The sequence below is a fragment of the Copadichromis virginalis genome, linkage group LG18 (assembly GCF_057382275.1).
Source record: "Copadichromis virginalis isolate Kocher_CV1m ecotype Utaka linkage group LG18, C_Virginalis_male_GT1.1, whole genome shotgun sequence".
Lineage (NCBI taxonomy): Eukaryota > Metazoa > Chordata > Actinopteri > Cichliformes > Cichlidae > Copadichromis > Copadichromis virginalis.
In genome coordinates, this window is record NC_140635.1 from 5,980,108 (window position 1) to 6,005,959 (window position 25,852).

The following is a 25,852-nucleotide window of genomic DNA, read 5'->3' on the forward strand; positions in this document are numbered from 1 at the left end:
TTTCATGTCTTTACCGGATGAGCTAAACAAATTCTTCGCTCGCTTTGAGGCACAGACCTTCACCCCCGCACAGAGGACCCCCCCCCAACGATCGGGTGGTGAGACTATCCCCAGACAGTGTGTGGACGTCCCTTTAAGAGAGAGCTTCACTGCTAAGCTCTCATCTGTGTGGGTGTCACGGTTTGCTTGAGGACTCACACGCAGGACTCAGAGGCACAGTCAGTATTTATTACAGTTCCACCAGGTGTATATACAAACAGTGCAGGGGATAGTGCTATATACAAAGCGGTGACAGGGAAAAGGCTCCGGGGAAATCCAGGTAGGGAAAAGACACTTGCTCCTCTCCAAACACTCACACAAAAAGGGAATCCGCTCGGGGAATGCAGAGTCGGGTCCAGGGGATCTATGTACAGAAGGAAACACACGTTAGAGGTTTTGCACAGGGAAGCAAAAGAGAACTTGCTCAGAGCCGGGCTGCACTGACGCCAGTCACACACAACGATCCAGCGATGAGTAGAAGCCACTCCCTGGCTTAAATGCTGGCTGCACTGATGAGGCCCAGGTGTTTCCTCTTCAGAGGGGCGTGGCCCGAGGGCGTGAACCCACCATGAGTTCCGCCCTGGCGAGAGAGCGAGAGAGAGAACACTACTAGTCAGCGGCCTGCTGATCCCCTGGCCGTGACAGTGGGGTTCAAATCCCTTATTCAGATTAAGATTTTATGTGACATTACATTGGCAAAAATTAAATTTACTTGAATAATGTGAGTATTGGAGTAAGTACTTGAGTAATTTTTGAATAACTTTAATTTTGTAATGTGCATATTTTATGAATAATGATGTTTCAATACTTTAATCTACTGAATAAGTAAGAATTAGACTTAATAATCTTTTTACTTTAAAAAGGGAAACTGTGTACAATCTTTTATTCTCCAGAATGCACATAATAAAAATGTTTTGGGGAATGTATATGCTTTTTAAAAACCAATTGCTTCTTACCTGATGCATGCTATAACTTTCAGCAAAACTGAACTAAAATGTGTTAACAAGCTTACCAAATAAGAAATGTTTTGTGAATTTTCTTTGCAGAGCGACTGGAAAGCCGGCTGTTATCAAAGCCCACATGCCCTAAAAAGGAGGGCGCGCTGGCCAGTAATGAGTTCATCACTAAGTTTAAGATAAGAGTTGATCAGAATAGAGGCGATGATGAAAGTCTGGAGCATCAGTTGGAGGCTGCCAACCTGTCTGATGAATCGTTCGAGGCCCAGACAGAAGTCAACGGACAAATATGATCACAGACATTTTAAAAACGCCAGTTGAGAGTTAAGGGGGAAAAATATTGTAATAAGTATATATTTGAATTGCACACTAAGATATAAAGTGATGGCAGCGAGCACAGTGTTGCAGGATTTAATTAAAAACACATCTGACTAAGACCAACTGAAATTTAGAGTTGTGTATAATAAAGTTTATTCATGATTAATAAAACAAATCTGTAATATTTTTCTTTCTCTTTTGTCCATTTGAATCTCGCTACAGCTTAAATAAAAGAAAAGAATGTGTTTTGAATAAATTAAACTCTATTCTCTCTTTTTCTTTCTTTCTTTTTTTCTTGGTGGGTTTTCATTTGCAATCAAACGCAACATTATACAATTATATAGTATAGTAAGAAATATCCTTTAACTTCATTTAGTATTTGTTTTTTAATTTTTGTTTTTATTGTTTCCCCTTCAGTTTGTGCTTATAACATGTTCTAATCTGACATATTATGCAGTAAATTATTTTTGCAATAACTTAACAGGCCATTGTGGGAGCCAACATTCACTTATCAAAGACATATTTGTATATTCTGTGGGCTGCTTTATGGTTGTGTCATTTAGAAACATAAGCCACAACAGACTTCCACCGGAGAGTGGAAGTATGTAAAGATATTTTAATTGACTACTATATTAAGAGAGAACCTATTGTTACATGGATGAATTGTACAAACTGTAGAGAAATAAGTTTAAGCGTGCAACTTTTTATTCATTTTTAACTGTATTAATGTTTTTATGTTGATACAGCCGCCTCATATCTGTTTCCTCAGTGTTTTTTAAACCATGTACTCCATCTATGAGTGAGAACATGAATAAATTCCTTTCCAAATTTGTAGTTCTTTTTTCCAACTGTTTTTAGTATATATGTAACATTTCTTTACACACAAATGCAGGTATTCTTTTGCACCAAGACGTTAAAGAAATGCTAAGAAAAAATGAAAATACTATGTTGCAACCTGTGTGTGTGTGTGTGTGTGTGTATATATATCTGTATCTATATAGATATATATGTGTATTCGTACCCTTTTTCATCATCTAGTTTCCTGTGCCAGATCTTCTACTGATCCACTGAGGCAGACATGTAAAAAAACATGAACTAAAGCATATTTCTGTATATAAACAGGACTTTAAATCTTTATCAACAGCTACTTTAGAGGAAATTCTTCAATAAACTGCAACCAAAGGCTCAACTCAGAGGACAAAATCCAACCTGTTATAAATAGTGTGACAGCAAACTTTCTCTTGTGTAAAGTTACAAATAGGAGTAATTATCCACAGGAGCTTTTATACATAATGAAGTTATAATTCGTCCTGTAGAAATTGTACACTTAAGCTATATAGTTCCCGCTGTGATAACTCTGCTATGAATGCCTGTTATTAACTTTTATGCTTTTACAACCCACTATGAGCAAACACTCAGCAACAGTGGGAAGGAAGAACTCCCTTCTTGAAGGAAAAAACCTCTGGTAGAACCAGGAAATCTGTCTAAACTAGTTGGGGGTTAGAGCAACAGATGCAAGTCTTCAGATCATTTGCAGTGTGACTGTCTTTGTGCACACTTTAACCTCATTCAGTTTTCTTATTTGTCAAAATGCACCATGGGTAAAACAAAACAAAACAAAATAGTAATGAAGGAGAATCCTCAGCAAAGATGAATTAAACAAGTTTTATTCTGATCCAATTTTACTTTAAGTAAAACACATCTTTATTTGATGACTTTAATGTCATCAAATAAAGACCGTTTTGATGGAGCTCCTGACCCAGCCCAAGCTCTCTATGAAGACGAGGAAAAACTCCCCAGGGGGCCAGATCGATGGGAAGAAACCTCGGGAAAGCCCATTCAAAGAGAGATCCCCTTTCCTGGGATGGCTGGGGGGGTTACAGGAACTCCAAAAAAGCCAAATTTTTATTTATTTATTTTTTAAGATTGACCCATTCTATCTACTCCTGTCCAACAGAAAAAAGAAAGGAAGTTACTACAACGTATCATACTTATATGATAAGGTGTGAATTGTGTGTTTGTGTGTGTTATCTTAGCCAGGGGTGAAGCTGGAGCTCCTCCAGTGTTGGGCGCTTCTCCGGGACTAAAGCTAAACATGCGTCCAAGAAATTCCGGCATTCTTGAAAGAAAGAAAAGATCAAAAAGATGAAGATGATAGTTCTAGTGATCCAAGGCATCAGTGAATCTGGAAGTGTGAAGTTTTCTTACCTGTGGACAGACGCTTTTTGATGCTCAGTTTCTTTGTGAGGAACCTCGCGGTACTAAAGTATTGTGCATGAAGCGCTTCATACAACACCACTCCCATTTGCCACACCGTGGTGGGTCCACACCTGTAGCAGTTCCTAATGTACCACTCGGGAGGGATGTGAAGAGGAGTGCCTAACAAACAGACACAATTGCAATTTCTTCTAAAACAAAAGACACAAATTGTTACATCTGTGAAAAGCAGGAGCAGAATATGTTACCATAGAAGACGCGATACAGAGATCGCTGCTTAACAAAGCAGCTCAGTCCAAAGTCAATGATGCGAACTCGAGGCACATCTGAGCCGGTCTCAATCAGAATGTTTGGTCCCTTGATGTCCCGATGAAAGATGTGTTTATCCTCAAGTTCCTTTACAGCATCAACTAGTTGCTTCAGAATGACCTGGAAAAGATGAAAAACACAATAATGAGTTAATGCTTTTCTGCCTTGATTGAATGCTGTACAGTCTAAGGTTCTTCCAGTCAACCTACCTTGGCCTTGTCCTCTGTTAAAGTTCTTCCATGTTCTGCTTTGTATTTTTGCAGGTCCACAGCGGGGACAGGTCTCTCCAGCACCAGGATCAGCTCTTTGCCAAGGTCGAACCACTCCAGCAAGGACACAGGTGCAGATATTCCCACTGACCCTTCTGCTTCACCTGCAAGTTTAACCATAATGGCCACTTCCACTGAGAGCTTCTTCCCGCTTTCATCCTGAAATGTTACAACAAAGTGGATGATGAGGAATGCCGCATTCAATCCAGTAATGTAAAACTGATTCAAGTGTTGGACGCTTACCGCCACTTTGCAGTAGACTTTATTTTTGGGAATGTGTTTGATGGCAACCTAGAAGACACAGAGCATTGGTGAGCATTTCCTCAGTATGACATAATGAAAGGTGGAAACACAGCAGACGTCTCAGTTTACGATATTATCCATTATCTGCGTTACTGCCTGTCTTACTACCATCATCTGAACACTTACTGGAAAACGATCTTCTATCCGGTAGCCAGCAAACACTGCTCCGCAGCCTCCTTCTCCGAGCTGGTGCTCCTCCACATATCTGGCTTGGAATTCACCTGAACAGACAAAACAACAAATCTTGTTTTATTACAGCTGTGACACAAATTACTCTCCTCTGTAGCCTAAATGTTCCTTTTGCCCTTCCCCTGAATATAAAACCCAAGCTGCTTGCTACTTACGTTTTTGGTCTGCCACTGATTTTTTGTCCTGGTCCACATTCCTTTTTTTTTTCTTGGGTGACTCTCTGTTGTCTCCCGTGGCCTTTCTTTTGCCATGTTTTGCGCACACCTGTTTGTTGTTCAAGTCTGGAGATGTGGAAAACACCAAAAGCACATCAGCTCACTGGATGATAGACACAAACACTAAACACTAATATCTTAAACCTAACAACCACACTTAATCTACCCCCTTATTCAACTAATTAGCCTACCTTTACCAGAGTCCAACAAGGAGGATGCTTGCTCCTTGTCACCGCTCATATGGTGGAGAAGTTTAGCCTTCTTTGCTTTCTTTGTTGTGCCCTCTTCATCTTGCACAACCTTGCGCTTCACTCCTTTGACCACATCTGAGCTGGTGGAAGGACCAGCCTGCTCAGCGACCCTCCTCCTTTTTATTGGGGTCTTCTTTTCAGGACTGGCCTTTCTTTTAGCAGTCCTGCTCTTACAATCTATAAACGACAACAACACAGTGGTGAAAAAGAGTCCCCGACATCAGGACTGGAAGCAGTTTGATGGCAAAGAATTTGAAATTGCTTTTGCTTAAATTATCACAAGTTTATTCTTGGGATAAAAAAACTGACCAGTGCGAATTGATACTAGGTTTACTAAGTCTTAGATCTTGATGACACTTGTTGGTCTGTTTTTACTGTTGAGTCCAAGAATAAACCTGTCACATTATTTTACCAAAAGACAAAGTGCCCCAGTAACCTTTCTTTGATTAGACATCTTGTATTAAAGCTATTTTCAATCAAACATATGATTCAATTGCTCTAAAAACGATTCACACAGTGTCAACGTTTCTAGGATTTGGATTTTACCAGGATTTGATTTGATTTTTTTACTTACTTTGATCTCCTGGATCTTTCTTATCTGCCTCAGTCGTAACTTTTCTTGTTTCCTTTTTCATTTTAATTTTTTGAGAACTTTTAAAATAGAAAATGTCACCTTAATGAGTGAATAGTCCTTCAAATGTCTGGATGCTTGACTTTTCTAACTAAGCTGTATAAGTCAGTTCTGTAAGTGAGCTTTAAAAGTAAACTCCGGAGACTATGGCAACACAACATAAGAAGCTTGCCTTTTAGTGACATCACTGACTGCCAGTAAAAGTGTTCCAAGTAGTTTAAAGAAAAACACTCTGGCAGACAAAGCCATAATATTTCATATAATTCAGTAATTTCACATTAAACTTTCTTTCATTATCCTTTCATTATTTGTTTAAAGACTTGATGTGTGGATGCTACTATGAAGACTTCTAGTTGAGCAAACACTAATAAACACTGACTAGTTTATCTGAGATAAAATATAACTGACTGCAGCCTTTATTCCATGTGTTTTGTCTGTGAATGCCCCCATGTACACATGTAACCTCCACCCACTGCAACACCAATAATGTCCCGGGGCAAAGCGGGGTTTGGTGAACCAGGAGCTGTGCGCAGCCCGTGTCCACCAAAGCCTGGTGTATACCCCCTTGACACCTTATTAGGATGCTGTACCTCCATGACTGCCTGGCATGCTCTGCTCCTTCTGCCCTGGCAATCAGATGATCCTCAGCCAGGGTGGCTTGCTGGTCAATGGCAGGGAACCCCTCGGGTGGGCCACTTTGTCCAGCAAACCAATGACTGTAGAAAACATGGATGATCTAACAGTTCTCCAAAAGTACATAAAGAACTTACCTAAAAAGCAGTTAATGTCATGTTGCATTTATTTATTGTTATTACATTGTTTTACAGCAGCTAATTAAAAACCATCATCTTAACTACATGTTTTGTTTTTTTGTTCTTTGTTGTTGTTGTTGTTGTTTTGCAGTTGTCCTGTAGGTGATGGTGTAGCACAGAGACTGAACTAGTGGCTAGCTAACATAAGAAGGATGTACTTGAAACTTGCATCTCATCTTTGCAGCGTTCACTTTGAAGAGAATGTCTTTACCAAGGACTCACAGGTTAAGTAACTTTACAATTGTCATATTACAATATATAATTTTAGAGCATGATTACAGCTCTGCCATCTTGATTGAAAACTAAATACATCTGGAATACGAACAGCTGATCGGATCGGCAAAGCGTGTTTCTGGAATATTATGTTTTTGTTACTGCAAGCGCTTTTTATGCAATTTTTGCAAAGCTATATGTGGAAGGAAACCGTGACCTAGGACAAGCTGATGGCATAAGATGTAAGTACAACTCCTCTGGTTTCATATGCAAAAAAATTATTGCGCTAGCTTACGCGGTTCCCGGTTCGACAGGGATTTAAAAATAGTTACGCAAAACAGAGCGTGCCCGCTCCGACCGGCTTTAAAGAGTTAAACATGTAACAATCGAATTGCATCTTTCCATTGCCAGCCATCTCATTTTGTACAAATCCAGTCAACTCTTCCAAGTTTGTGTATTTTTTAAACCCTTACAAGAATTGAAATGTGTCCCAAATATCTGTATCCCATCAGAGGCAAGTTTCTTAAAGGAGAGGTAGTAGCTGCTCCACCATAGGACCAGTAGGACCTCCAGCACACAATGAACACTTAATTAACATTAACACATTTATTAAAACACAATTTTAAACAATAACCCTTTTCTTTTAGTGTGTTTCAATTTGTTCCTACCGCTCCATTGGAACAGTGTACTATCCAGTAACAGCATCCAGCTGGCAGAAGCATACACCTGCAGCAAGGAGAATCTACCAGGCAGGATAGCGCAGCGGAGTCATCAGATGAGGACTATCATGAAGTGGTTCATCCAGCAGGAACAGGATACCAAAAGGGGAGGGAAAAAACACAGAAAGCATAGTCATGACTAACTCAGTGTCACTAACAGCTCATCTAGCAGTCTTAACATCATAAAGGTACAGGCTGGTCCATATAAAAAATATTAACAGAAAAAATAAATGCTGTTAACCAAATTTTCTTAGGCAAAAGCACATAATCTTGATATTTGACCTTGTATCAGCCGCCATATTGGAAAGGTAGCCAGGTTTCCTTAGCTGCTAGCTTGCTAACAGTCTGCTATCCAGCCCGGTAATAACTTCATTCACATATTTTAGAACATTTAGCTTTCTTCCTTAACAAAAACATCGCAGTTGTGGATTTGAATCTCGCTGCAGCATAATAAGACCCAGAACATTCAATTTGAACATGTGCTGCAAGCTAACTCCCCAGAGGAGTTCATGCAATGGCCAATGCCTGTCGGATTCGGCTCATGACTTCTCTGTCTAACAACACATTAAAACATCAGTTTCAAGTACAAATGTTTCATAAACTTATCTACAGCGGCTCATATTAAATGTACCCAAGTTTCCAGCTGGCAGTGGGCACAAGAACAACACTCCTCATCAGATCAAGGGAGGAAAAGAAAATTCTAGAGCTGGGCTGGGTGGCTGCTATGTAGGGTTGCCAACTCCCTGAAAAATAAATAAGAGACACCTCGTGGCCAGGGCCGGGCAACCCAGTTCACCCTTCCCAGTGTGGTGAATTTTCTAGCTCTTTTTTTGTGTGTGAAATTATTTTTTAACCATTTGACTTGAATTTGATTTAAGCAGATGGATATTCTTTTTGATATGACCATATGGGAAACAAATGATCATTTAGCCATTTATTTTTTAGCTCAAAATGACAACATTAACACAGTAAAACAGGTCTCTTTCTTAAACAGAAGCCTGTCATGCTTAACTTTTGAGAATATAAGTAAATCTTTCTTTAAAAGAACTCTGTCCTGCTTAACTTAAAATTATATAAATTAATAGAAAACAATAGAACGAAAAATATTCTTGTAACAGTGCACATATAGTGCATTTAGTACAATTGGCTTCAGTTGAGGTATTATTTCAGCTTTTCTAATGCTAATCAGCTGCTCCTGTTTGTAAACCCACTTGATCCCATGATTACGCATCATAACTCATCATCATTATTCATCTATGTATTACTTTTATGTATTAGTCATCTATTTGTTGTAATCATCTATCCTTGCAGTTGTTTATTACACAAAATAAATTATATTATCACACTTCTGGCCACATAGCGCTGATATTCACTGCACATGCCCATATTAACCTTAACCAGAGGGTTTGAAAAAAACAAACCAGTGTTTACATACCATATCTGCTTCTGCCGTGGCCTGATGGACAAAAAATTGGTTAAGGGTTCCCCGAGCTTTCACGCCCCTCATGTGCTTCATGTGCCCACCACTAGAAGCATGCCTATGGAAAAAGTGCGCCGGCACACAGTGCAGTGCGCTTTATAGGTGTTATCGTGCATTTTCCCAGCCAGGTGTTTCCCTTTTCCCATTCCTCCCTGTACTTTTGCAGCCTTTTTTTTTCTTTGTCTGAACAAACAAACGTTGCTGCTCTAATGCTGGGCTCACACTGTGCGATTTTTGGCCCATTTTGAGTCGATTTTTGAGTCGTGCGACCGATTTGGTGATCGGCCCGATTTGGGCCTTCATCGTGCATCGTGTAGTATACGTGGGGTAACGAGAAGCGATTAACACCTCACGACCAGCTCCCGATATCAATCGCTCGGCTAACACTGCTCACGCGCAAACACGTAAACGTCGGTGAAAAAGATGGAGCAGCACGGCTGTGCAGCGTGTGAACTGGACACAAGCGATGGAGGCACAACTTGTAGAACTTTGGAAAGCTCATCCGAGCCTTTTCGATGTGGCATCACAAAATTATCACGACCACAACAACCGTGAAAATAGTTGGATTTACACTGCTGCTCAATCACAGCTGCCTGATCATGTTTTTCATTAGCAATTTAGCAAAGTTGATGTTGGTGGTGTGTCTGTGTGAGTGAAAGACAGAGCGAGAGAGAGCGACAGATTTTCTGTTATAACCTTCATTTTATGGACGCACAGTGTGAGCGCTCAGGTCGCATCAGAGCATCGGGCGGTATAGTGTGAGACCTGCATCGTGACCTACCAACTTCTAACCCCTGCGCGTCAATCGTGCAGTTTGAGCAGGAGCTGAATAACGTGACTGAAAAAATCGCACAGTGTCTGCCCAGCTTTACTGCCCAGGTGTACTGTCGTCCGAGACTTGCACCGCAGTGTCGGCGTTTGTTTCCCTGTTGGCCATGCTTGTTGTTGTGGTCATCTGTTGTCTTCCGGTATTTTCTCCGTAAGCGACCTTTCCTCGACCAATGAGATGAGCGGTAATCTGAATTGTCATACTCGAATTGTCATAAGTGTGCTGTCAGCTCATTGGTCACAAAGCAGGAGAGGGGCTGGGAATTATGTTTTCAAACAAAGCGTTAATTCCATTAACATTTATAGACTACTTTTGATTCTCACTGTATTACGGGACAAAGTGCGTCCCTTATTAGCTCAATACGGGACGTGTACTTTTGTTTCTAAATACGGGACCATTCCGTTTTTTAAGGGACGGTTGGCAACCCTATCTGCATCACAGGTGACTCCACTCATCCGTCCAACACCTTCTTCAGTTTGCTGCCATCAGGAAGGAGACTGAACAGCCTTCGGGCCAGAACCAGCAGACTGAGCGACAGCTTCATCCATCAGGCTGTCAGGATGCTGAATTCACTCCCTGCTCTCACACACGAACTCCAGACCTGCATTAACCTCTTTCCTCTGAACCCCCCACCCCCCAAACATATGAACTCTGACCCAACACTATTACTTTTTCACTGTCCGCCCCACCCCCACTTGCACACAAACTTGTCCACAATCACTATGATTGTGTTGGACACTGCTGTTTAAATAACTGTATAGTATTGTATTGTGTTGTGCATAAAACTTTTATTTTATTTTTATCCTTTTATCTTTATATTGTTTTAGTGTACACTGGGGGCCATGGGAGGATTGCAATTTCAAATTCTTGTGTATGACTGTACGTATATGGTCCTTGACAATAAAGCTGACTTTGATATAAATTTTTCTGATTCAGGATTGTGTGTGTGATGAGTCGGCCACACAGTTCTTATCTTTCTGCTTCAGACACACACAAAACTGCCGAGGTTGAAGCTGGCTTCAGTCTCTTTCTACCCCAGGTCTCACCACATTTCCAAAATGTAAACTCTGAGTCTCATAAGAAATGTGGTTCAAAAAGATGTGCTGATCTATGAATGCATCCTTACTGAAAGCTAAAGATGTCCAGCAGACAAAAACAGCAGCTGAATGAACAGTTATCATGAGCGAGTGTACAAACACTATCACAGGAAATAACAGAAATAAACTGTAGTTTCCATTTATACCTGTAGTATTTTTTCAGCTCCATGTCATCTTCCAATATGTCAAAATATGATTTCATTGTATCTTAAACAAATACAAACTTCTTTCTTCCCCCCAGAGAGCCAACAGTTTACTATCAGAACTGAGGCTGATCATTAACAGGGAGCAGCAGGTAACAAGGTCATCAGCAGTGGAGGAAAGTATGGAAGTAATACTCAGCTTCATATTTGAAGATACTCGAGTATCTTAGCTGCAGGTCTGGAACAATGGTTTTATTTCCTTTCCCATTAAACATCTCACACAGCCCCTCATCTGTGACCCTTAGCAAACCCACTGGATATCTACCTGCACATAAAGGAGATCAGATCAGTTCCATCTAGACAAGCTGTAACAGGAAAATGCTGCTTACACTTTGATGCATCACTTTCAGTTTGTCATATAAGACAATATATCAGATTGAGGCATTATTTTCCTGCAGTGAGTAAATCTACTTTGTACTTTACTCTTTTCTTTTAGGTAAAGGCTCTAAACAGCACTTGTACACTGTGGAAATCCCATAAGAACGTCTCCTGAACTCTGAAAAATAACAAAACAAAGACTAAAAGGAGGTCATGGGTGCTGATGATGATGATGATGAGGAGGAGTAGCATGCATTTAAAAAGTGACTGATGTCCTAGAATACAACAGAACAGTGTCTCTACAAACTTATGAAAACATGACAGTCTTGCATTAGTTTGTATTCTTATGATTTCAAAAAACGAGGGAAAAATCTCCTTGAAATGCACAATTCCTTTTTGTTATTTCTTAGTGTGTGACGTATTTTATTGGCTTTATGATTGGTGCAAACAGTTTCCTGATTCATAATGGAAATAGATTTTAGACACAGGAGGAACACGCAGTGATCAGCAGGAGCAGCTTGGAGTCCAGTCTTCTTCACACTGAGGAGGGACATATATGCAGGAACAGTTGTCATAACTGTTACAACCACCAGATGGCGAAAGAGTCCCACTGCAACTTTAAGCCATGAAGGATGTGTCTTGATGTTTGCTTGTGATAAATCTGCTTTATGTGAGTCTTTTTCAGAGAGTAACAGTAATATGTCTGATTATATGTCTTTAATCAGTAAAGTCTCGCTTTGCTAGAAATAAATAAATAAATAAATAATAAAATTGTAAACATGCAGCTGTATGTTAGAAGTCAAAGGGTCCTTAAGTCTTCTGTAAATTGACGGGGATCAAATGAAGGACACAAGTATCTGTTCTTACTCTAATAAATGCTGCTTTAATATCCAACAGACTATTTTCCTTCCTCATCAGCAGTAAACAGCTCGACTGCGTCTGTGCATTTGTGTCCTCCATACTTGTTTCCACAGACATCTCAGGCTTGATGCCACGATGCAGTGTAGAAACCTGACAACCCTCTGACTCATGTTCAAATGTTCAAGGACATTTCTCAGGATCATGTATGACCCCTTTTTGACATTTGGACTTTCATTAATAATATTTGTGTTTCTGAGTCATTTTTGTGGAGACTTCTGTCCAACGTAGTGTCCAAATGAAGCCTGAAGCTTTTCTTCACCCTCTTGTCAGATGGTCAGCAACAAAACTCTGTTCCAACCAATGTCTGATAAGAGATGAGACACAGCAGCTGAGCAAATGATCATTTCATGCTGAAGACATCCTCAGACAGAATTAAATACATACATAAACACAGCCTGGTGCCAATAACACAGCTAATGACACTGCTGTATCACTGGCTTTACTGATTAAAGACCATATCTGAAGGAAATCTTTGAACACAACAGAAAGTGACCTTTTAAACCTGCTACACTGATGCTGCATTCAAGGACCATTAAAAACATTTGAAAGGACTTAAGAACATCAAGAAAATGTGACTTGTTTCTCTGTAATGAAGCTGTTTTAGTGAAGAAAGTTGAAAGGTCACAGAGCGACTGCTGAATCTTCTGCTCTAAACATGAACTCTGAACTTTGTGATGCTTCAGGAGGAAAACTGCTTCAGTTATTCTCTCAGATTAGTTTCATATTTTCTGCATCAGATTTGAGTGAGATCCTGGAATGAAGACAGAAGAAAAGACTTTGTTCAAAGTTTGATTTATAGTCAAACCTTCCAGTTTATTCACACAATAAAACATCAACACAATATATGAATTCATTCATTAAAAATCACAGTTTTTCCTCATTTGTTTGATGATTTTGACAAAAACAAACACAAACACACACACACATGGTCTGCCATACTCATAAAGAGAAATGTCGACATTTTTCAATACAAATATTCCAGAAACATTTAGAGGATAGAGAAGTTTACATTTTCATGTGGAGAAATATTTTAGTAAATCAAAATGATGATGAGCAGTGATAGCCTCCATAAACAGTCACAGGAAAGATCTCCTTTAAAAACTCAGAAACATCAAGAGAACAACTAGAAGATGTGGAGGTACCACCCATAATGTTTGACTGACAGCTGATCTCTGTGCAGAAATGATGGAGAGAAAATAAAATGAAACTAAAACACAGACTTAAACCCACAATATGAAAGACTTCAGTCTATTTCACTTTAATCAACTCAGCTGTGGCTCCATAGTAAAACGTCAGTCCAGCATAGAGCGGCTGAGTGAATGTGGTCTGGACTCTGTGGAGGAGAGTCATGGTTTCAGAGACGCTGTAGAAGGACAAAATACCTGCTCTGTGATCCAGGTACACTCCTACTCTGGAGGAACGAGGACCTGAGACACGAGTTTGGATGTTGTTGTACCGAAATGTAAAACTGTTGTTGTAACAATCTAATGACCAAGATTTGTCATTACGTCCAAAAACACATTCACCTCCTTTTCTGCTGATATTCTTGTATGCGACTGCTACATAAACTCCTCTCCCTCTCCACTCCACCTCCCAGTAACAACGTCCAGTCAGACTCTCTCTACTCAGGACCTGACGCCTGTTAGTGAATCTGTCTGGATGATCAGAATAAGACTGTTGTTGTTTCATAAATGTTACTTTTCTGTTCCCCTCTGACAATAACAGACATTTGTTTGCTGTGTTTGGATCCAGTGTGATTTCACATGAATATTTTAAGAATCCAGCTCTGGTCTTTGGCTCTGGTTGTGACAGTAAAACATCCACTTCAGTGACTGTCAGTGAGATGTTTGTCCATTCCTCTCTCAGAATGTCCTGTAGTTTATCTCTGACCTCTGACACAGCTGCTGTCACATCCTCAAAGTAGCTCAGAGGACGGATATTGATGCTGGATGAGTCTGTAGACTCACTGAGTGCTGACAGTGAGGGGTAGTTGTGTAGAAACTGGATGTGATCCTCTGTGTGTGAGAGCTGCTTCAGCTCAGCATCTTTCCTCTTCAGCTCAGTGATCTCCTGCTCCAGCTTCTCCTGAAGCTCTTTGACTCGACTCACTTCAGTTTCCTGCTGGGATCTGATCTGCTGCTTCACATCAGAGCTTCTTTTCTGGATGAGATGGATCAGCTCAGTGAAGATCTTCTCACTGTGCTCCACTGTTTGATCAGCAGACTGATTGATGGCCTCCACATCATGTTGAAGCAGCTTCACATCTTTCTCTCTGTCCTGGATTCTCTGCTGGATGTTTTGTCGACTCACCTCCAGCTCTCTCTGCCTCTCAGTCCTTTCTGCTGCAGCTGAGACTGTGTCGTGGCCTTTATGTTCATCCACAGAGCAGAGATAACAGATACTCTGCTGATCAGTACGGCAGAACATCTTCATCACCTCATCATGACGAGAGCAGATGTTCTCTTGGAGCTTCTTGGAGGGCTCCACCAGCTTGTGTTTCTTTAATGGAGCTACTTCATAATGTGGCTGAAGGTGTTTCTCACAGTAAGATGCCAGACAGAATAAACAGGACTTGAAGGCTTTCATTTTTCTTCCAGTGCAGACATCACAGGCCACATCTTCAGGTTCAGCATAGCAGTGATCAGCAGGAGCAGCTTGGAGTCCAGTCTTCTTCAGCTCCTCCACTAAATCTGCTAACATGGTGTTTTTCATCAGGACAGGCCTCGGTGTGAAAGTCCTCCGGCACTGAGGGCAGCTGTAGATTTTCCTGTTTTCCTCTCTATCCCAGAAGCTTTTAATACAGTTCATGCAGTAGCTGTGTCCACAGGGAATAGTCACCGGATCCTTCAGTAGATCCAAACAGACTGAACAGCAGAATTTTGTTTGATCCATTTGATTCATGTGCTGTGCCGTTTCACCGTCTCTCAGTGACTGTCCGACAGTTTGACTTTCTCTGAACAGAAACAACCTCTGTGCTCTGAAGGGAAACAGATCTCTGCTCTTGTTCACCTCCTACAGGAAATGAGGCTCACCAGCAACTGCATTTACACCATGTTGTTTAGACCCATCCTGATACAGACACATCTGTGAAGGGAGGCAACAACAAGTCATAAATGCTTATTTCATCAGTGCCAGGGTTTGTTATGTTTGATTTACAATATGCAGTTAAAACTGTGACCTAGCTAACCTTGTTAACTAGTAACTTAGCCTATACGAAATGCCTTGTGGCGATGATTTAAGTAAGGTAAAACTTTATTGGTATAGTACCTTTTGAGATAATAAAGCGCTCCATGATAACGCTGGTTACACCCTTGTGCACAGGTGTCAAAACTCCAGTCCTTGAGGTCCTGAAACTTTTACACGTGTCGCTGCTCCAACACACCTCAATAAAATTAGATTAATTAGCAAGAGCCCTGACTGCATACTGAGGTGACAATTCAGCCATTAGATTCATGTTATAGCAGCTCATGAATGAACGTGGCACAATATAAGCATTTTTATTGTTGAAGTACATTTTTTCCCAACACTTTCATTTATTTCAAACTAGAAAATGCATTTTCTGAAGAAACTGCAGTGTGAATGCTGATAACTGAACGTTTTGAGTTGAAATAATTGCTGAATGTTAAGTTAAAAATGTTGAGGTTTAGGGGTTCCCACCTCAGCATGTAGTCAAGACTCTTGCTAATGACCTACTCATTTTATTCAGGTGTGTTGCAGCAGGGACACATGTAAAAGTTTCAGGACTTTGACACCCCTGCCCTTGTGGATTAAACAGGATGAATTTGTTACACTCTTAACTCATCTAAACAAGGCATTTTGTAGAGGGTACAGCAGCCATGGCAGTTTTTCTTGAAACAACTAATCTCACGTGTTGACTTTTTCTCAAAATAAGCATGGGAACAACTGTCTACAATAAATCAAACATATGTTTTACTCATTATGTAAGAATTATTATACAAATGACCAGTGCCAAGTAGGGCTTGATCATTTTGATCGTCGACTAGTCACCGATTATTTTTGCGATTAGTTGACTGATCAGACCATGCATCCATTGGACGCACAGCTTACTGCACTAGCATGACCCATACTCCAAATCCAGGGAAAAGGACGACGCATTTGTCGGAGCCTTCGTCGCGTCGCTGTAACGCAATCGGCCTACAAATGCGGCCTCAGAAGGATGCCGCCCCTGAATTTGGACAGAGCTACGATGCCGGAGACTGCTTCTTCTTCTTTTGCCTTTAACGGCAGCTGGCATGCTTGAACATGCATTGCTGCCATCTTCTGTTTCAGTCCGTTATTACACTCTTAAATCCTACTGCTTATTCCTGTCTTTCAGGATCTTACAAAGCTTCAAACGACGCGTCGACTATTAAATTAGTGGTTTACGATTTTGATAAACGACGTAATAATGACTAGTCGACTAATCTTGGCAGCCCTAATGCCAAGTGTACTGTGGTGTAAAAAAGTCATTAACTGCATGCTTGCTTCACCTACTTAGCTTTAGTATTTTAATTTCTTAACTGGACATCCAAAGCTTTGCTCACTGCAGCTGTATTGCGCAGTTATGTTACACCCCTGAAAGCAGAGGGGAAATTACGAGTGATTTTCAAGTGATTCTCTCATGCAGTAGTTTAATGCAATGAAAAATGAACATAAGTAATTCACATTGCGTACTGCTCAATGTCACACAGTGGAAGAAAGAGCTAATTAATAACCCAAAAATAACAATTGAGTGCTTACTATTTGTATCTGAACATGTTTCTGTACAAAATAGATAACAATAGAAACGTTTGTAGCTTCTGCCGTTAGCTTAATGGCCATTGTGCAACTGAGGCTCAAAACCGCGGTCTACCCACTAAAAATCTATAGTAAAATGTTTCTGAAGCTCACAAAATAACGAAAGACTACCTATAAAATATCTCAACAACGTACAGAGTATAAAATATCCTGTTTTGACCACCATTACCTTAAAACACGGAGGAAAGAATGACGAGGGTGATTTTGAGATGCTTCTCTTCTGCATTAGTTTTGTAATGAGGAGAGAGAGCACGAAAGCCCCCTGGTAGAGAAAGAAGCCATTACCAATCGATCCCAGAAAAGACTTACTAGCCGATTACTGATGTACAGATCGCAGTTCTCTTGAATCAAATGACAACCATTAATGCAACATGAAAAATAACCAATTTAAAACAATTTCGCAGTGTATTTACATTGTTTTCTGGGTAGCTCCCCAACTGGGTCTAGACTGGGTCTAGAGAGTATTTTAAATTCAGGGAATTTAAAATAGAAAGTAGCTCGTCCACAGAAGGACTGGTAGCTCCCCTTACGATAAGGGTTCAGATCGCGCGAACAGGTGTGAAATGTGTGTGTTTAGTTAGTTTGTTTGTTTGCTTGTTTTAATCAATTTTAAATCATGCTTTTTATTTGTTTTTGTTTCTAATGTCTCTGTAAAGCACTTTGAATCACCTTGTTGTTGAATTGTGCTATACAAATAAATTTGCCTTGCCTTGCCTTTTCATGCTTATGAATTTGTATTAATATCCAACAGACTATTTTCCTTCCTCATCAGCAGTAAACAGCTCAACTCCGTCTGTGCATTTGTGTCCAAATGATCATTTCATGCTGAAGACATCCTCAGACAGAATTAAACACATACATAAACACAGCCTGGTGCCAATAACACAGCTAATGACACTGCTGTATCACTGGCTTTACTGATTAAAGACCATATCTGAAGGAAATCTTTGAACACAACAGAAAGTGACCTTTTAAACACTGAGTGTCATCCTCACCTCAGTTAAGTCTTCAGCTGTTCTGTGGTCACATGACTGTTTCACTGTACACATCAACTAGTTGTTAAACTGTAATAGACTTCATTTGAAATGATTTGTTGTTAACAAGTGTAAGGAGATGATTGTCGACTTCAGGAAGACTCCACTCACACATCACTCAGCATTCGTGGTTCCACGATAGAGACTGTTACCAGCATCACGTTCCTGGGAGTTCACATCTCAGACAACCTCACCTGGACCACCAACACCACCCCCATCACCAAAAAAAGGCCCAGCAGCGCTTCCACTTCCTGAGACGCCTGAAGCGGGCCAACCTCACTCCTCCCATCCTCACCACGTTCTACAGAGCACCATTGAGAGTGTTCTGACCAGCTGCATCTCCGTGTGGTTTGGCAACTGCAATGCTGGTGATCTTAGCAAACTACAATGCATTGTTAAAGCAGCTGCCAAGATCATCGGAACATCTCTCCCTCTGCTACAAAACCGCTGCATCAGTAAAGCCTCCAGCATCGTGCTTGACCCCTCTCACCCCTCACATATACTCTTTTCTCTCCTTCCATCCTGCAGACACTACTGCAGCATCGGGGCCCGATCCCCCAGACTGCGGAATAGCTTTTTCCCACAAGCCCTCAGACTCGTGAACTCCCTCTCTCCCCCACACAAACTGCTAACCGACTCTTTTGCACTTTACACACCACTGCCTCTGTAAGACATGCTGCTCTATGGACATTTATTTACTCCAGGTTTACAAGCTGCTACACTGGTCACTTTAAACTCCAAACTGTAAATTCTAATTGAGAAGTTTCTTGATCACCTTAGACTTAAGCTTTTATTTATTTTCTTCTCCTTTCTTTATCTATTTATTGCCTTTTTTGCACTGATCTAACCAGAGCCCCATAGTCTTGTCTCCCTGTATGCTGCACCAGATATAGTAGAGATTACAATAAAGTTTCTTTTGACTTGACATTGACTAATACTGTAGTGAAGAAAGTTGAAAGGTCACAGAGCGACTGCTGAATCTTCTGCTCTAAACATGAACTCTGAACTTTGTGATGCTTCAGGAGGAAAACTGCTTCAGTTATTCTCTCAGATTAGTTTCATATTTTCTGCATCAGATTTGAGTGAGATCCTGGAATGAAGACAGAAGAAAAGACTTTGTTCAAAGTTTGATTTATAGTCAAACCTTCCAGTTTATTCACACAATAAAACATCAACACAATATATGAATTCATTCATTAAAATCACAGTTTTTCCTCATTTGTTTGATGATTTTGACAAAAACAAACACAAACACACACACATGGTCTGCCATACTCATAAAGAGAAATGTCGACATTTTTCAAGACAAATATTCCAGAAACATTTAGAGGATAGAGAAGTTTACATTTTCATGTGGAGAAATATTTTAGTAAATCAAAATGATGATGAGCAGTGATAGCCTCCATAAACAGTCACAGGAAAGATCTCCTTTAAAAACTCAGAAACATCAAGAGAACAACTAGAAGATGTGGAGGTACCACCCATAATGTTTGACTGACAGCTGATCTCTGTGCAGAAATGATGGAGAGAAAATAAAATGAAACTAAAATACAGATTTAAACACACAATATGAAAGACTTCAGTCTATTTGAGCTTAATCAACTCAGCAGTGGCTCCATAATCATAAAACAACAGTCCAGCATAGAGCGGCTGAGTGAATGTGGTCTGGACTCTGTGGAGGAGAGTCATGGTTTCAGAGACGCTGTAGAAGGACAAAATACCTGCTCTGTGATCCAGGTACACTCCTACTCTGGAGGAACGAGGACCTGAGACACGAGTTTGGATGTTGTTGTACAAAAATGTATAACTGTAGTTGTTACAATCTAATGCCCAAGATTTGTCATTACGTCCAAGTACACATTCATTACCCCCTCCTTTTCTGCTGATATTCTTGTATGCGACTGCTACTCGAACTCCTCCCCCTCTCCACTCCACCTCCCAGTAACAACGTCCAGTCAGAGTCTCTCTGCTCAGGACCTGCTGCCAAGTAAATCTGTCTGGATGATCAGAATAAGACTGTTGTTCTTCCATTACTGTTGTTTTTCTGTTCTCCTCTGATAATAACAGCTGTTTGTGTGCTGTGTTTGGATCCAGTGTGATTTCACATGAATATTTTAAGAATCCAGCTCTGGTCTTTGGCTCTGGTTGTGACAGTAAAACATCCACTTCAGTGACTGTCAGTGAGATGTTTGTCCATTGTTCTCTCAGAACGTCCTGTAGTTTATCTCTGACCTCTGACACAGCTGCTGTCACATCCTCAAAGTAGCTCAGAGGACGGATATTGATGCTGGATGAGTCTGTAGACTCACTGAGTGCTGACAGTAAGGGGTAGTTGTGTAGAAACTGGATGTGATCCTCTGTGTGTGAGAGCTGCTTCAGCTCAGCATCTTTCCTCTTCAGCTCAGTGATCTCCTGCTCCAGCTTCTCCTCAAGCTCTTTGACTCGACTCACTTCAGTTTCCTGCTGGGATCTGATCTGCTGCTTCACATCAGAGCTTCTTTTCTGGATGAGATGGATCAGCTCAGTGAAGATCTTCTCACTGTGCTCCACTGTTTGATCAGCAGACTGATTGATGGCCTCCACCTCCTGTTGAAGCAGCTTCACATCTTTCTCTCTGTCCTGGATTCTCTGCTGGATGTTTTGTCGACTCACCTCCAGCTCTCTCTGCCTCTCAGTCCTTTCTGCTGCAGCTGAGACTGTGTCGTGGCCTTTATGTTCATCCACAGAGCAGAGATAACAGATACTCTGCTGATCAGTACGGCAGAACATCTTCATCACCTCATCATGACGAGAGCAGATCTTCTCCTGGAGCTTCTTGGAGGGCTCCACCAGCTTGTGTTTCTTGAATGAAGCTGCAACAATATTATGAGTCTGAAGGTGTTTCTCACAGTAAGATGCCAGACAGACTAAACAGGACCTGAAGGCTTTCATTTTTCTCCCATTGCAGACATCACAGGCCACATCTTCAGGTCCAGCATAGCAGTGATCAGCAGGAGCAGCTTGGAGTCCAGTCTTCTTCAGCTCCTCCACTAAATCTGCTAACATGGTGTTTTTCTCCAGGACAGGCCTCGCTGTGAAAGTCCTCCGGCACTGAGGGCAGCTGTAGATTTTCTTCTCTTCCTCTTCATCCCAGAAGCTTTTAATACAGTTCATGCAGTAGCTGTGTCCACAGGGAATAGCCACCGGATCCTTCAGTAGATCCAAACAGACTGAACAGCAGAATTTTGTTTGGTCCATTTGATTCATGTGCTGTGCCGTTTCACGGTCTCTCAGTGACTGTCAGATAGTTTGACTTTCTCTGAACAGAAACAACCTCTGTGCTCTGAAGGGAAACAGATCTCTGCTCTTGTTCACCTTTAGACCCATCCTGATACAGACACATCTGTGAAGGGAGATATATTCTTACAGAGCAACCAAGAGCCAATCACATGATGCAGTGTGTGTTATGTGTGATTACATCATGCAGTAACAAGTCTGACCCAGTTAAAGTTTAATAGTTTATCTTTACTTGGATGTTTGAAATGTGACAGTCAACACTCAGCGAGTTTATTTTATATTTCAAAAAGTTCAGCAAAGTTTAGGATGCTGTGATGAATAAAAATAAATTACACTTTATATTTTGACATTTTCTAATCTTAGTTCATTCTCACACTTACAGAATGATGCATGGGAACAACTGACTCCACTAAATCAAACCTATGTTCAAATGAGATTATGATCATTAAATAGTAACAAATATTTAAATTTAGCAACAACAAATGCAGATCAGTCCACAGTGTTTACAAAAACAAACAAACAAACAAACATTATTTTGTAGTTTTTCCTGTGTACACAGTCACTGTGGAGTTTAAATGAAAACTTTCAAGTTTAATTCAAGGTTTTAGTAAAATTTTGCCTGAACTGTTTAGTAATTTTTCACAAAGTGTCCATGTCAGTAATTCATTCAAATGTATTTTGGTCTTAAACTGATCCAGTAAATGTAACTTTTTCTCACCTACTTAATCGAGTATTTTAGTTGTTTAACTGTCATTATAACTAAACTGAACATCCAAAGCTTTTCTCACTGCAGTTTTGTTGTGCAGTTATAGCAGCACTTTGAATCATCCACAGTTTTATAGAACTGTCTGTTGAATTGTTGTTTTGTTTGGTGCAATGCTTGCTTTTATTTAAATATTGATGATAATTTGATATATTTGATTATTTATTACTGGTGCAAACAATTCATTTCTTCATGGTGCAAATATATAGTAGACTCAGGAGTTTAACTCAGTTTTCTTGGCCTTTGTTTATCGTTTCATTTAAAATCTTAATGGGTAAATCAGAATCAGAATACTTCATTAATCCCAAAGGAAATTAGGGTTACAGCAGGCAGCACGCTAATGGCGCATGCACACTTACAAAGAAACCTTCTGACCAACTTTACACAAACATCACATTGGGGAGACATGTCAGAAAGGTAGGCTGATAGGAAAAAAACAACAAAAATACATAACATGAGGTAAGAGGAGGAGAAAAAAAACTCCACTCAGACTGAGCTCCTAGTGGGAGAACAGTTTGATAACAGAAAAAACACCTCAGCACAAAAAGCACATGACTACCAATACACCATAGAAACACAAGACAAGCAACAGGGGCGGGTAAAGGGTAAGAGAGAGCCGGTGTAGACAGCGCATCCGGTCCTGCAGCATGTCTGCGCTGGTCCAGTCGACTGCCATCTGCCCCGGTAGGGCACAAGCATCGAAGGCGTTTGGAAACGGAGGGGGGATCAGTGTGTGCATATCAGTGTAAGTGTGTGTGTGTGTGTGTGTGTGTCCAGAGTTCAGCTGAGACAGTGTCCTTCGCCCTGCTAGGCTAAGTAAACAGTCTTCCAGCCAACCCAGGTGGCCTTGCATGGAATGGGGGGAAAAGTCTTTTTTTGTTTCACACAGCAGTAATGCATTCCCATACACAACCTTCCTTTCAATTAAAGTAACACTGTTTCCATGCATGAAAAGGAGCAGGAAGAAGAATAAATTCTTATTAATACCTGCCCCCTATCTGTGGTAATACAAGTAGGCAACCAAAATTACACAATGACAATTTTCTGCACATAACAAAACAAAACAAAGCAAACAGAACAATATACTCAACAATGAGCAATACCACTAAATATCAAACTAAAAGATCATTTTTCTGCAATTAAATTCTATTCTTTTCAACTTCTTCATATTGGTTTATCATTTTATTCTTATAGCAGATTTTAAATTGAGAAACATTTATACAACACTTAAGATGATCACTGAGAGAATTCCAGTTTCTTATGCCGATGACTGTTGGACACATTTGCCTTTGTGTGGTTCGAGCAAACCGGTGCTTAGGACAGAACCACCACTCACAACCACTAGCACTTTATATAGCCTCTGTAGAAACTATCTACACCCTCACTTATGTTAACTGCACTACTGTATAGCTCTGTGTAAATAATCATTCTGTACATTCAATAATCTTTAATCCTACAACTGTTTACAACTTGCATAGTTCCCATTTCTGTATAGCTGTATATCTCAGATTTCTGTAAAGTTATTTATTTCATATTCTGTATAGTTTTTCATATTTATATCCTGTTCATAGCCTGTACATAGCTTGTACTCACTACAGCCTGTACATACTTAGTTATAGAATATTCACAACATACTTCATACGTGTACATTATAACATACCATAATAGACCCATTTCTGTAATATACTTACATATCTATACTATTGCTAATATATATTGTAATATATCTATATCACTAAAGCACTTCTGGATGGATGCAAACTGCATTTCGTTGCCCTGTACCTGTGCAATGACAATTGTTACACCCCGGCCTAGGCAACCGGGGTGCAACGTAGAAAAACAAAGATAAGGAAAATAAAACCACGAAGGCTCTCCACCAAAATCCCAAAACGAAAATATCCCATGACGAAAGTATTAACAAACCCATTCACAACTATTTACAACAGACTATTTATTTACAACAAAACACCAAACTATTTACAACACGGGGGAGATCGCGACCATGACACACTGAAACACAGGGTTTAAATACATAGAAGGGGCAATCAGGGAATGGACCACAGGAGGGAAACACAGCTGGGGCAAATTAGACCTGACGAGACAGGGAAAATGTAAACTGAACACACTAAGATAACACAGACTTTCAAAGTAAAGCAGGAAATACATAAGTCATGCAAAAACAAAACACTGACACACCGAAACGTAACACAATAAAGTTGAATTCTATTCTATTCTATTCTAAAATAAAACTTCCTTTTGCCGTCCCCATTTTCTGAACACAATACAAATAAACTTTGTAACTTAAGAGGTAGTGTTTTATTTTTTGCCCTAAACATAATAGTTAAAGTCTGTAATTTCACTATGTCTTCTAGTTTTAACAATTTCGATTTTATAAACAAATTATTAGTGTGTTCTCTATATTTAACATTATGCATAATTCGAAGCGCTCTCTTTTGTAATAAATATAATGGTTTCATATTAGTCACGTATGTATTCCCCCATACTTCAACACAATAGCTCAGATAGGGTAGAAACAATGAAAAATATAATATTCTCATTACCACCAGCCGGCCAGGCTTCTACCTTTCTACCCTAGGTTTTAAAGGTAGAAAAGCCAACTGGCTGCTCTCGGGGGCTCTAAGTGGTAATCTAATATATATCTAACATTACCCAGGATATAAATACTTTTAGCCAACTTTTTTTTAACATGTTCAATATGTGATTTCCATGTTAACTTGTCATCCACTATTACACCCAGAAAACGGAATTATGTCACTCTTTCAATTAATACCCCTTCTATAGATAATACTATCTCTTCCTCCTTTACACGGTTTCCGAATATCATAAACTTCGTTTGTTCCAAATTCAGTGATAACTCATTTACATCAAACCATTTTTTCATTTTTTTCATTTCAATAACCATAATTTTAGCCAATTCTTTCAAGTTCTCTCCGGAACAATAAAAATTTGTATCGTCTGCAAACAAAACAAAATTCAACATTTTTGACACATCACAAATGTCATTTATATATAAATTAAAAAGTTTTGGTCCTAAAACAGAACCTTGAGGGACCCCACATTCTATTTTCATTCTATCAGATGAATTGCCTAAACACTGCACATACTGAAACCTATTATGTAAATAGCTGCTTAACCAGTTCAATACTATTCCTCTCACACCATAAGTTCTTAACTTAGAAATCAAGATGGAGTGTTGCAGAGTGTCAACAGCTTTTCTTAAATCAATGAATAGTATATTTATTATGATGTGTTGCTGATGAAATGTCTTCAATAGTACTCATTAATGCTATTGCTGTTGATCTGTTCCGTCGAAATCCGTACTGACTTTCGCTTAACAGTTGATGTTTTTCAATGAAACTATCAAATCTTTGTGCAAAGAGATTTTTCAAGCACTTTAGAAAACTGTGATAGCAATGATACTGGTCTATAATTATTAAAACTATGTCTGTCTCCCGATTTATAAAGAGGGATAACTTTTGCCACTTTCATTCGGTCAGGAAATACACCCGAATCTCTTGTCTCTTGTGTTCTGGGGGCCTCTGGATGTCTGGAGTTTTGATCTCCTCCATACCTGCTTCATACCATAGAGGACAGGGCTGTGGCTCCCCACGCTCCCTAGCAGATCATTACATGGAGAAACCTTTGGAATGCAAGCATGCTGATCTACACAGG

General features: G+C 40.0%; 3 protein-coding genes across 12 annotated transcripts; all 3 read right to left on the minus strand.

Moving 5' to 3' along the window:
• Positions 1-207: 207 nt before the first annotated feature.
• LOC146687104 (serine/threonine-protein kinase pim-2-like) lies at positions 208-9,917 on the minus strand. 10 transcript variants are annotated; one of them, XR_014916289.1, is made up of 10 exons: positions 8,073-8,173; positions 7,391-7,464; positions 5,007-5,243; positions 4,756-4,881; positions 4,538-4,632; positions 4,049-4,399; positions 3,779-3,959; positions 3,522-3,692; positions 485-3,432; positions 208-403 (listed from the first exon to the last, which is right to left on the minus strand). XR_014916289.1 is itself a non-coding variant. In XM_085438142.1 (10 exons), exons 3-10 carry the CDS (start codon positions 7,425-7,427, stop codon positions 3,341-3,343), a joined length of 1,290 nt encoding a protein of 429 aa, XP_085294268.1. In that variant the 5' UTR covers positions 7,428-7,464; positions 8,877-8,897; positions 9,703-9,917; the 3' UTR covers positions 208-3,340. The 10 variants fall into 10 exon arrangements, 9 of the variants coding, with proteins under 9 accessions (XP_085294268.1, XP_085294267.1, XP_085294271.1 ...); XM_085438142.1 differs by lacking the exon at positions 8,073-8,173 and adding exons at positions 8,877-8,897; positions 9,703-9,917 and having other exon boundaries at positions 208-3,432; XM_085438141.1 differs by lacking the exon at positions 8,073-8,173 and adding exons at positions 8,877-8,897; positions 9,703-9,917 and having other exon boundaries at positions 208-3,432; positions 7,391-7,504.
• Positions 9,918-13,221: 3,304 nt separating this feature from the next.
• LOC146687105 (tripartite motif-containing protein 16-like) lies at positions 13,222-16,360 on the minus strand. The gene has a single exon (XM_085438136.1). It carries the CDS (start codon positions 15,188-15,190, stop codon positions 13,538-13,540), a length of 1,653 nt encoding a protein of 550 aa, XP_085294262.1. The 5' UTR covers positions 15,191-16,360; the 3' UTR covers positions 13,222-13,537.
• Positions 16,361-19,254: 2,894 nt separating this feature from the next.
• On the minus strand, positions 19,255-21,366 carry LOC146687106 (tripartite motif-containing protein 16-like). Its single transcript, XM_085438130.1, has one exon. It carries the CDS (start codon positions 21,364-21,366, stop codon positions 19,705-19,707), a length of 1,662 nt encoding a protein of 553 aa, XP_085294256.1. The 3' UTR covers positions 19,255-19,704.
• Between the last annotated feature and the right edge of the window lie 4,486 nt (positions 21,367-25,852).

Excerpts from the sequence above, each read along its gene's own strand:
- LOC146687104 (XM_085438138.1), bottom strand. The coding sequence starts at position 8,116 with ATGAGGAGTGTTGTTCTTGTGCCCACTGCCAGCTGGAAACTTGG. Across the intron at positions 4,882-5,006 it reads CTTGTTGGACTCTGGTAAAG|ACTTGAACAACAAACAGGTG; the intron begins GTAGGCTAATTA and ends CCACATCTCCAG. Across the intron at positions 3,433-3,521 it reads CAAAAAGCGTCTGTCCACAG|AATGCCGGAATTTCTTGGAC; the intron begins GTAAGAAAACTT and ends CTTTCTTTCAAG.
- LOC146687105 (XM_085438136.1), bottom strand. The coding sequence starts at position 15,190 with ATGAATCAAATGGATCAAACAAAATTCTGCTGTTCAGTCTGTTTGGAT.
- LOC146687106 (XM_085438130.1), bottom strand. The coding sequence starts at position 21,366 with ATGAATCAAATGGACCAAACAAAATTCTGCTGTTCAGTCTGTTTGGAT.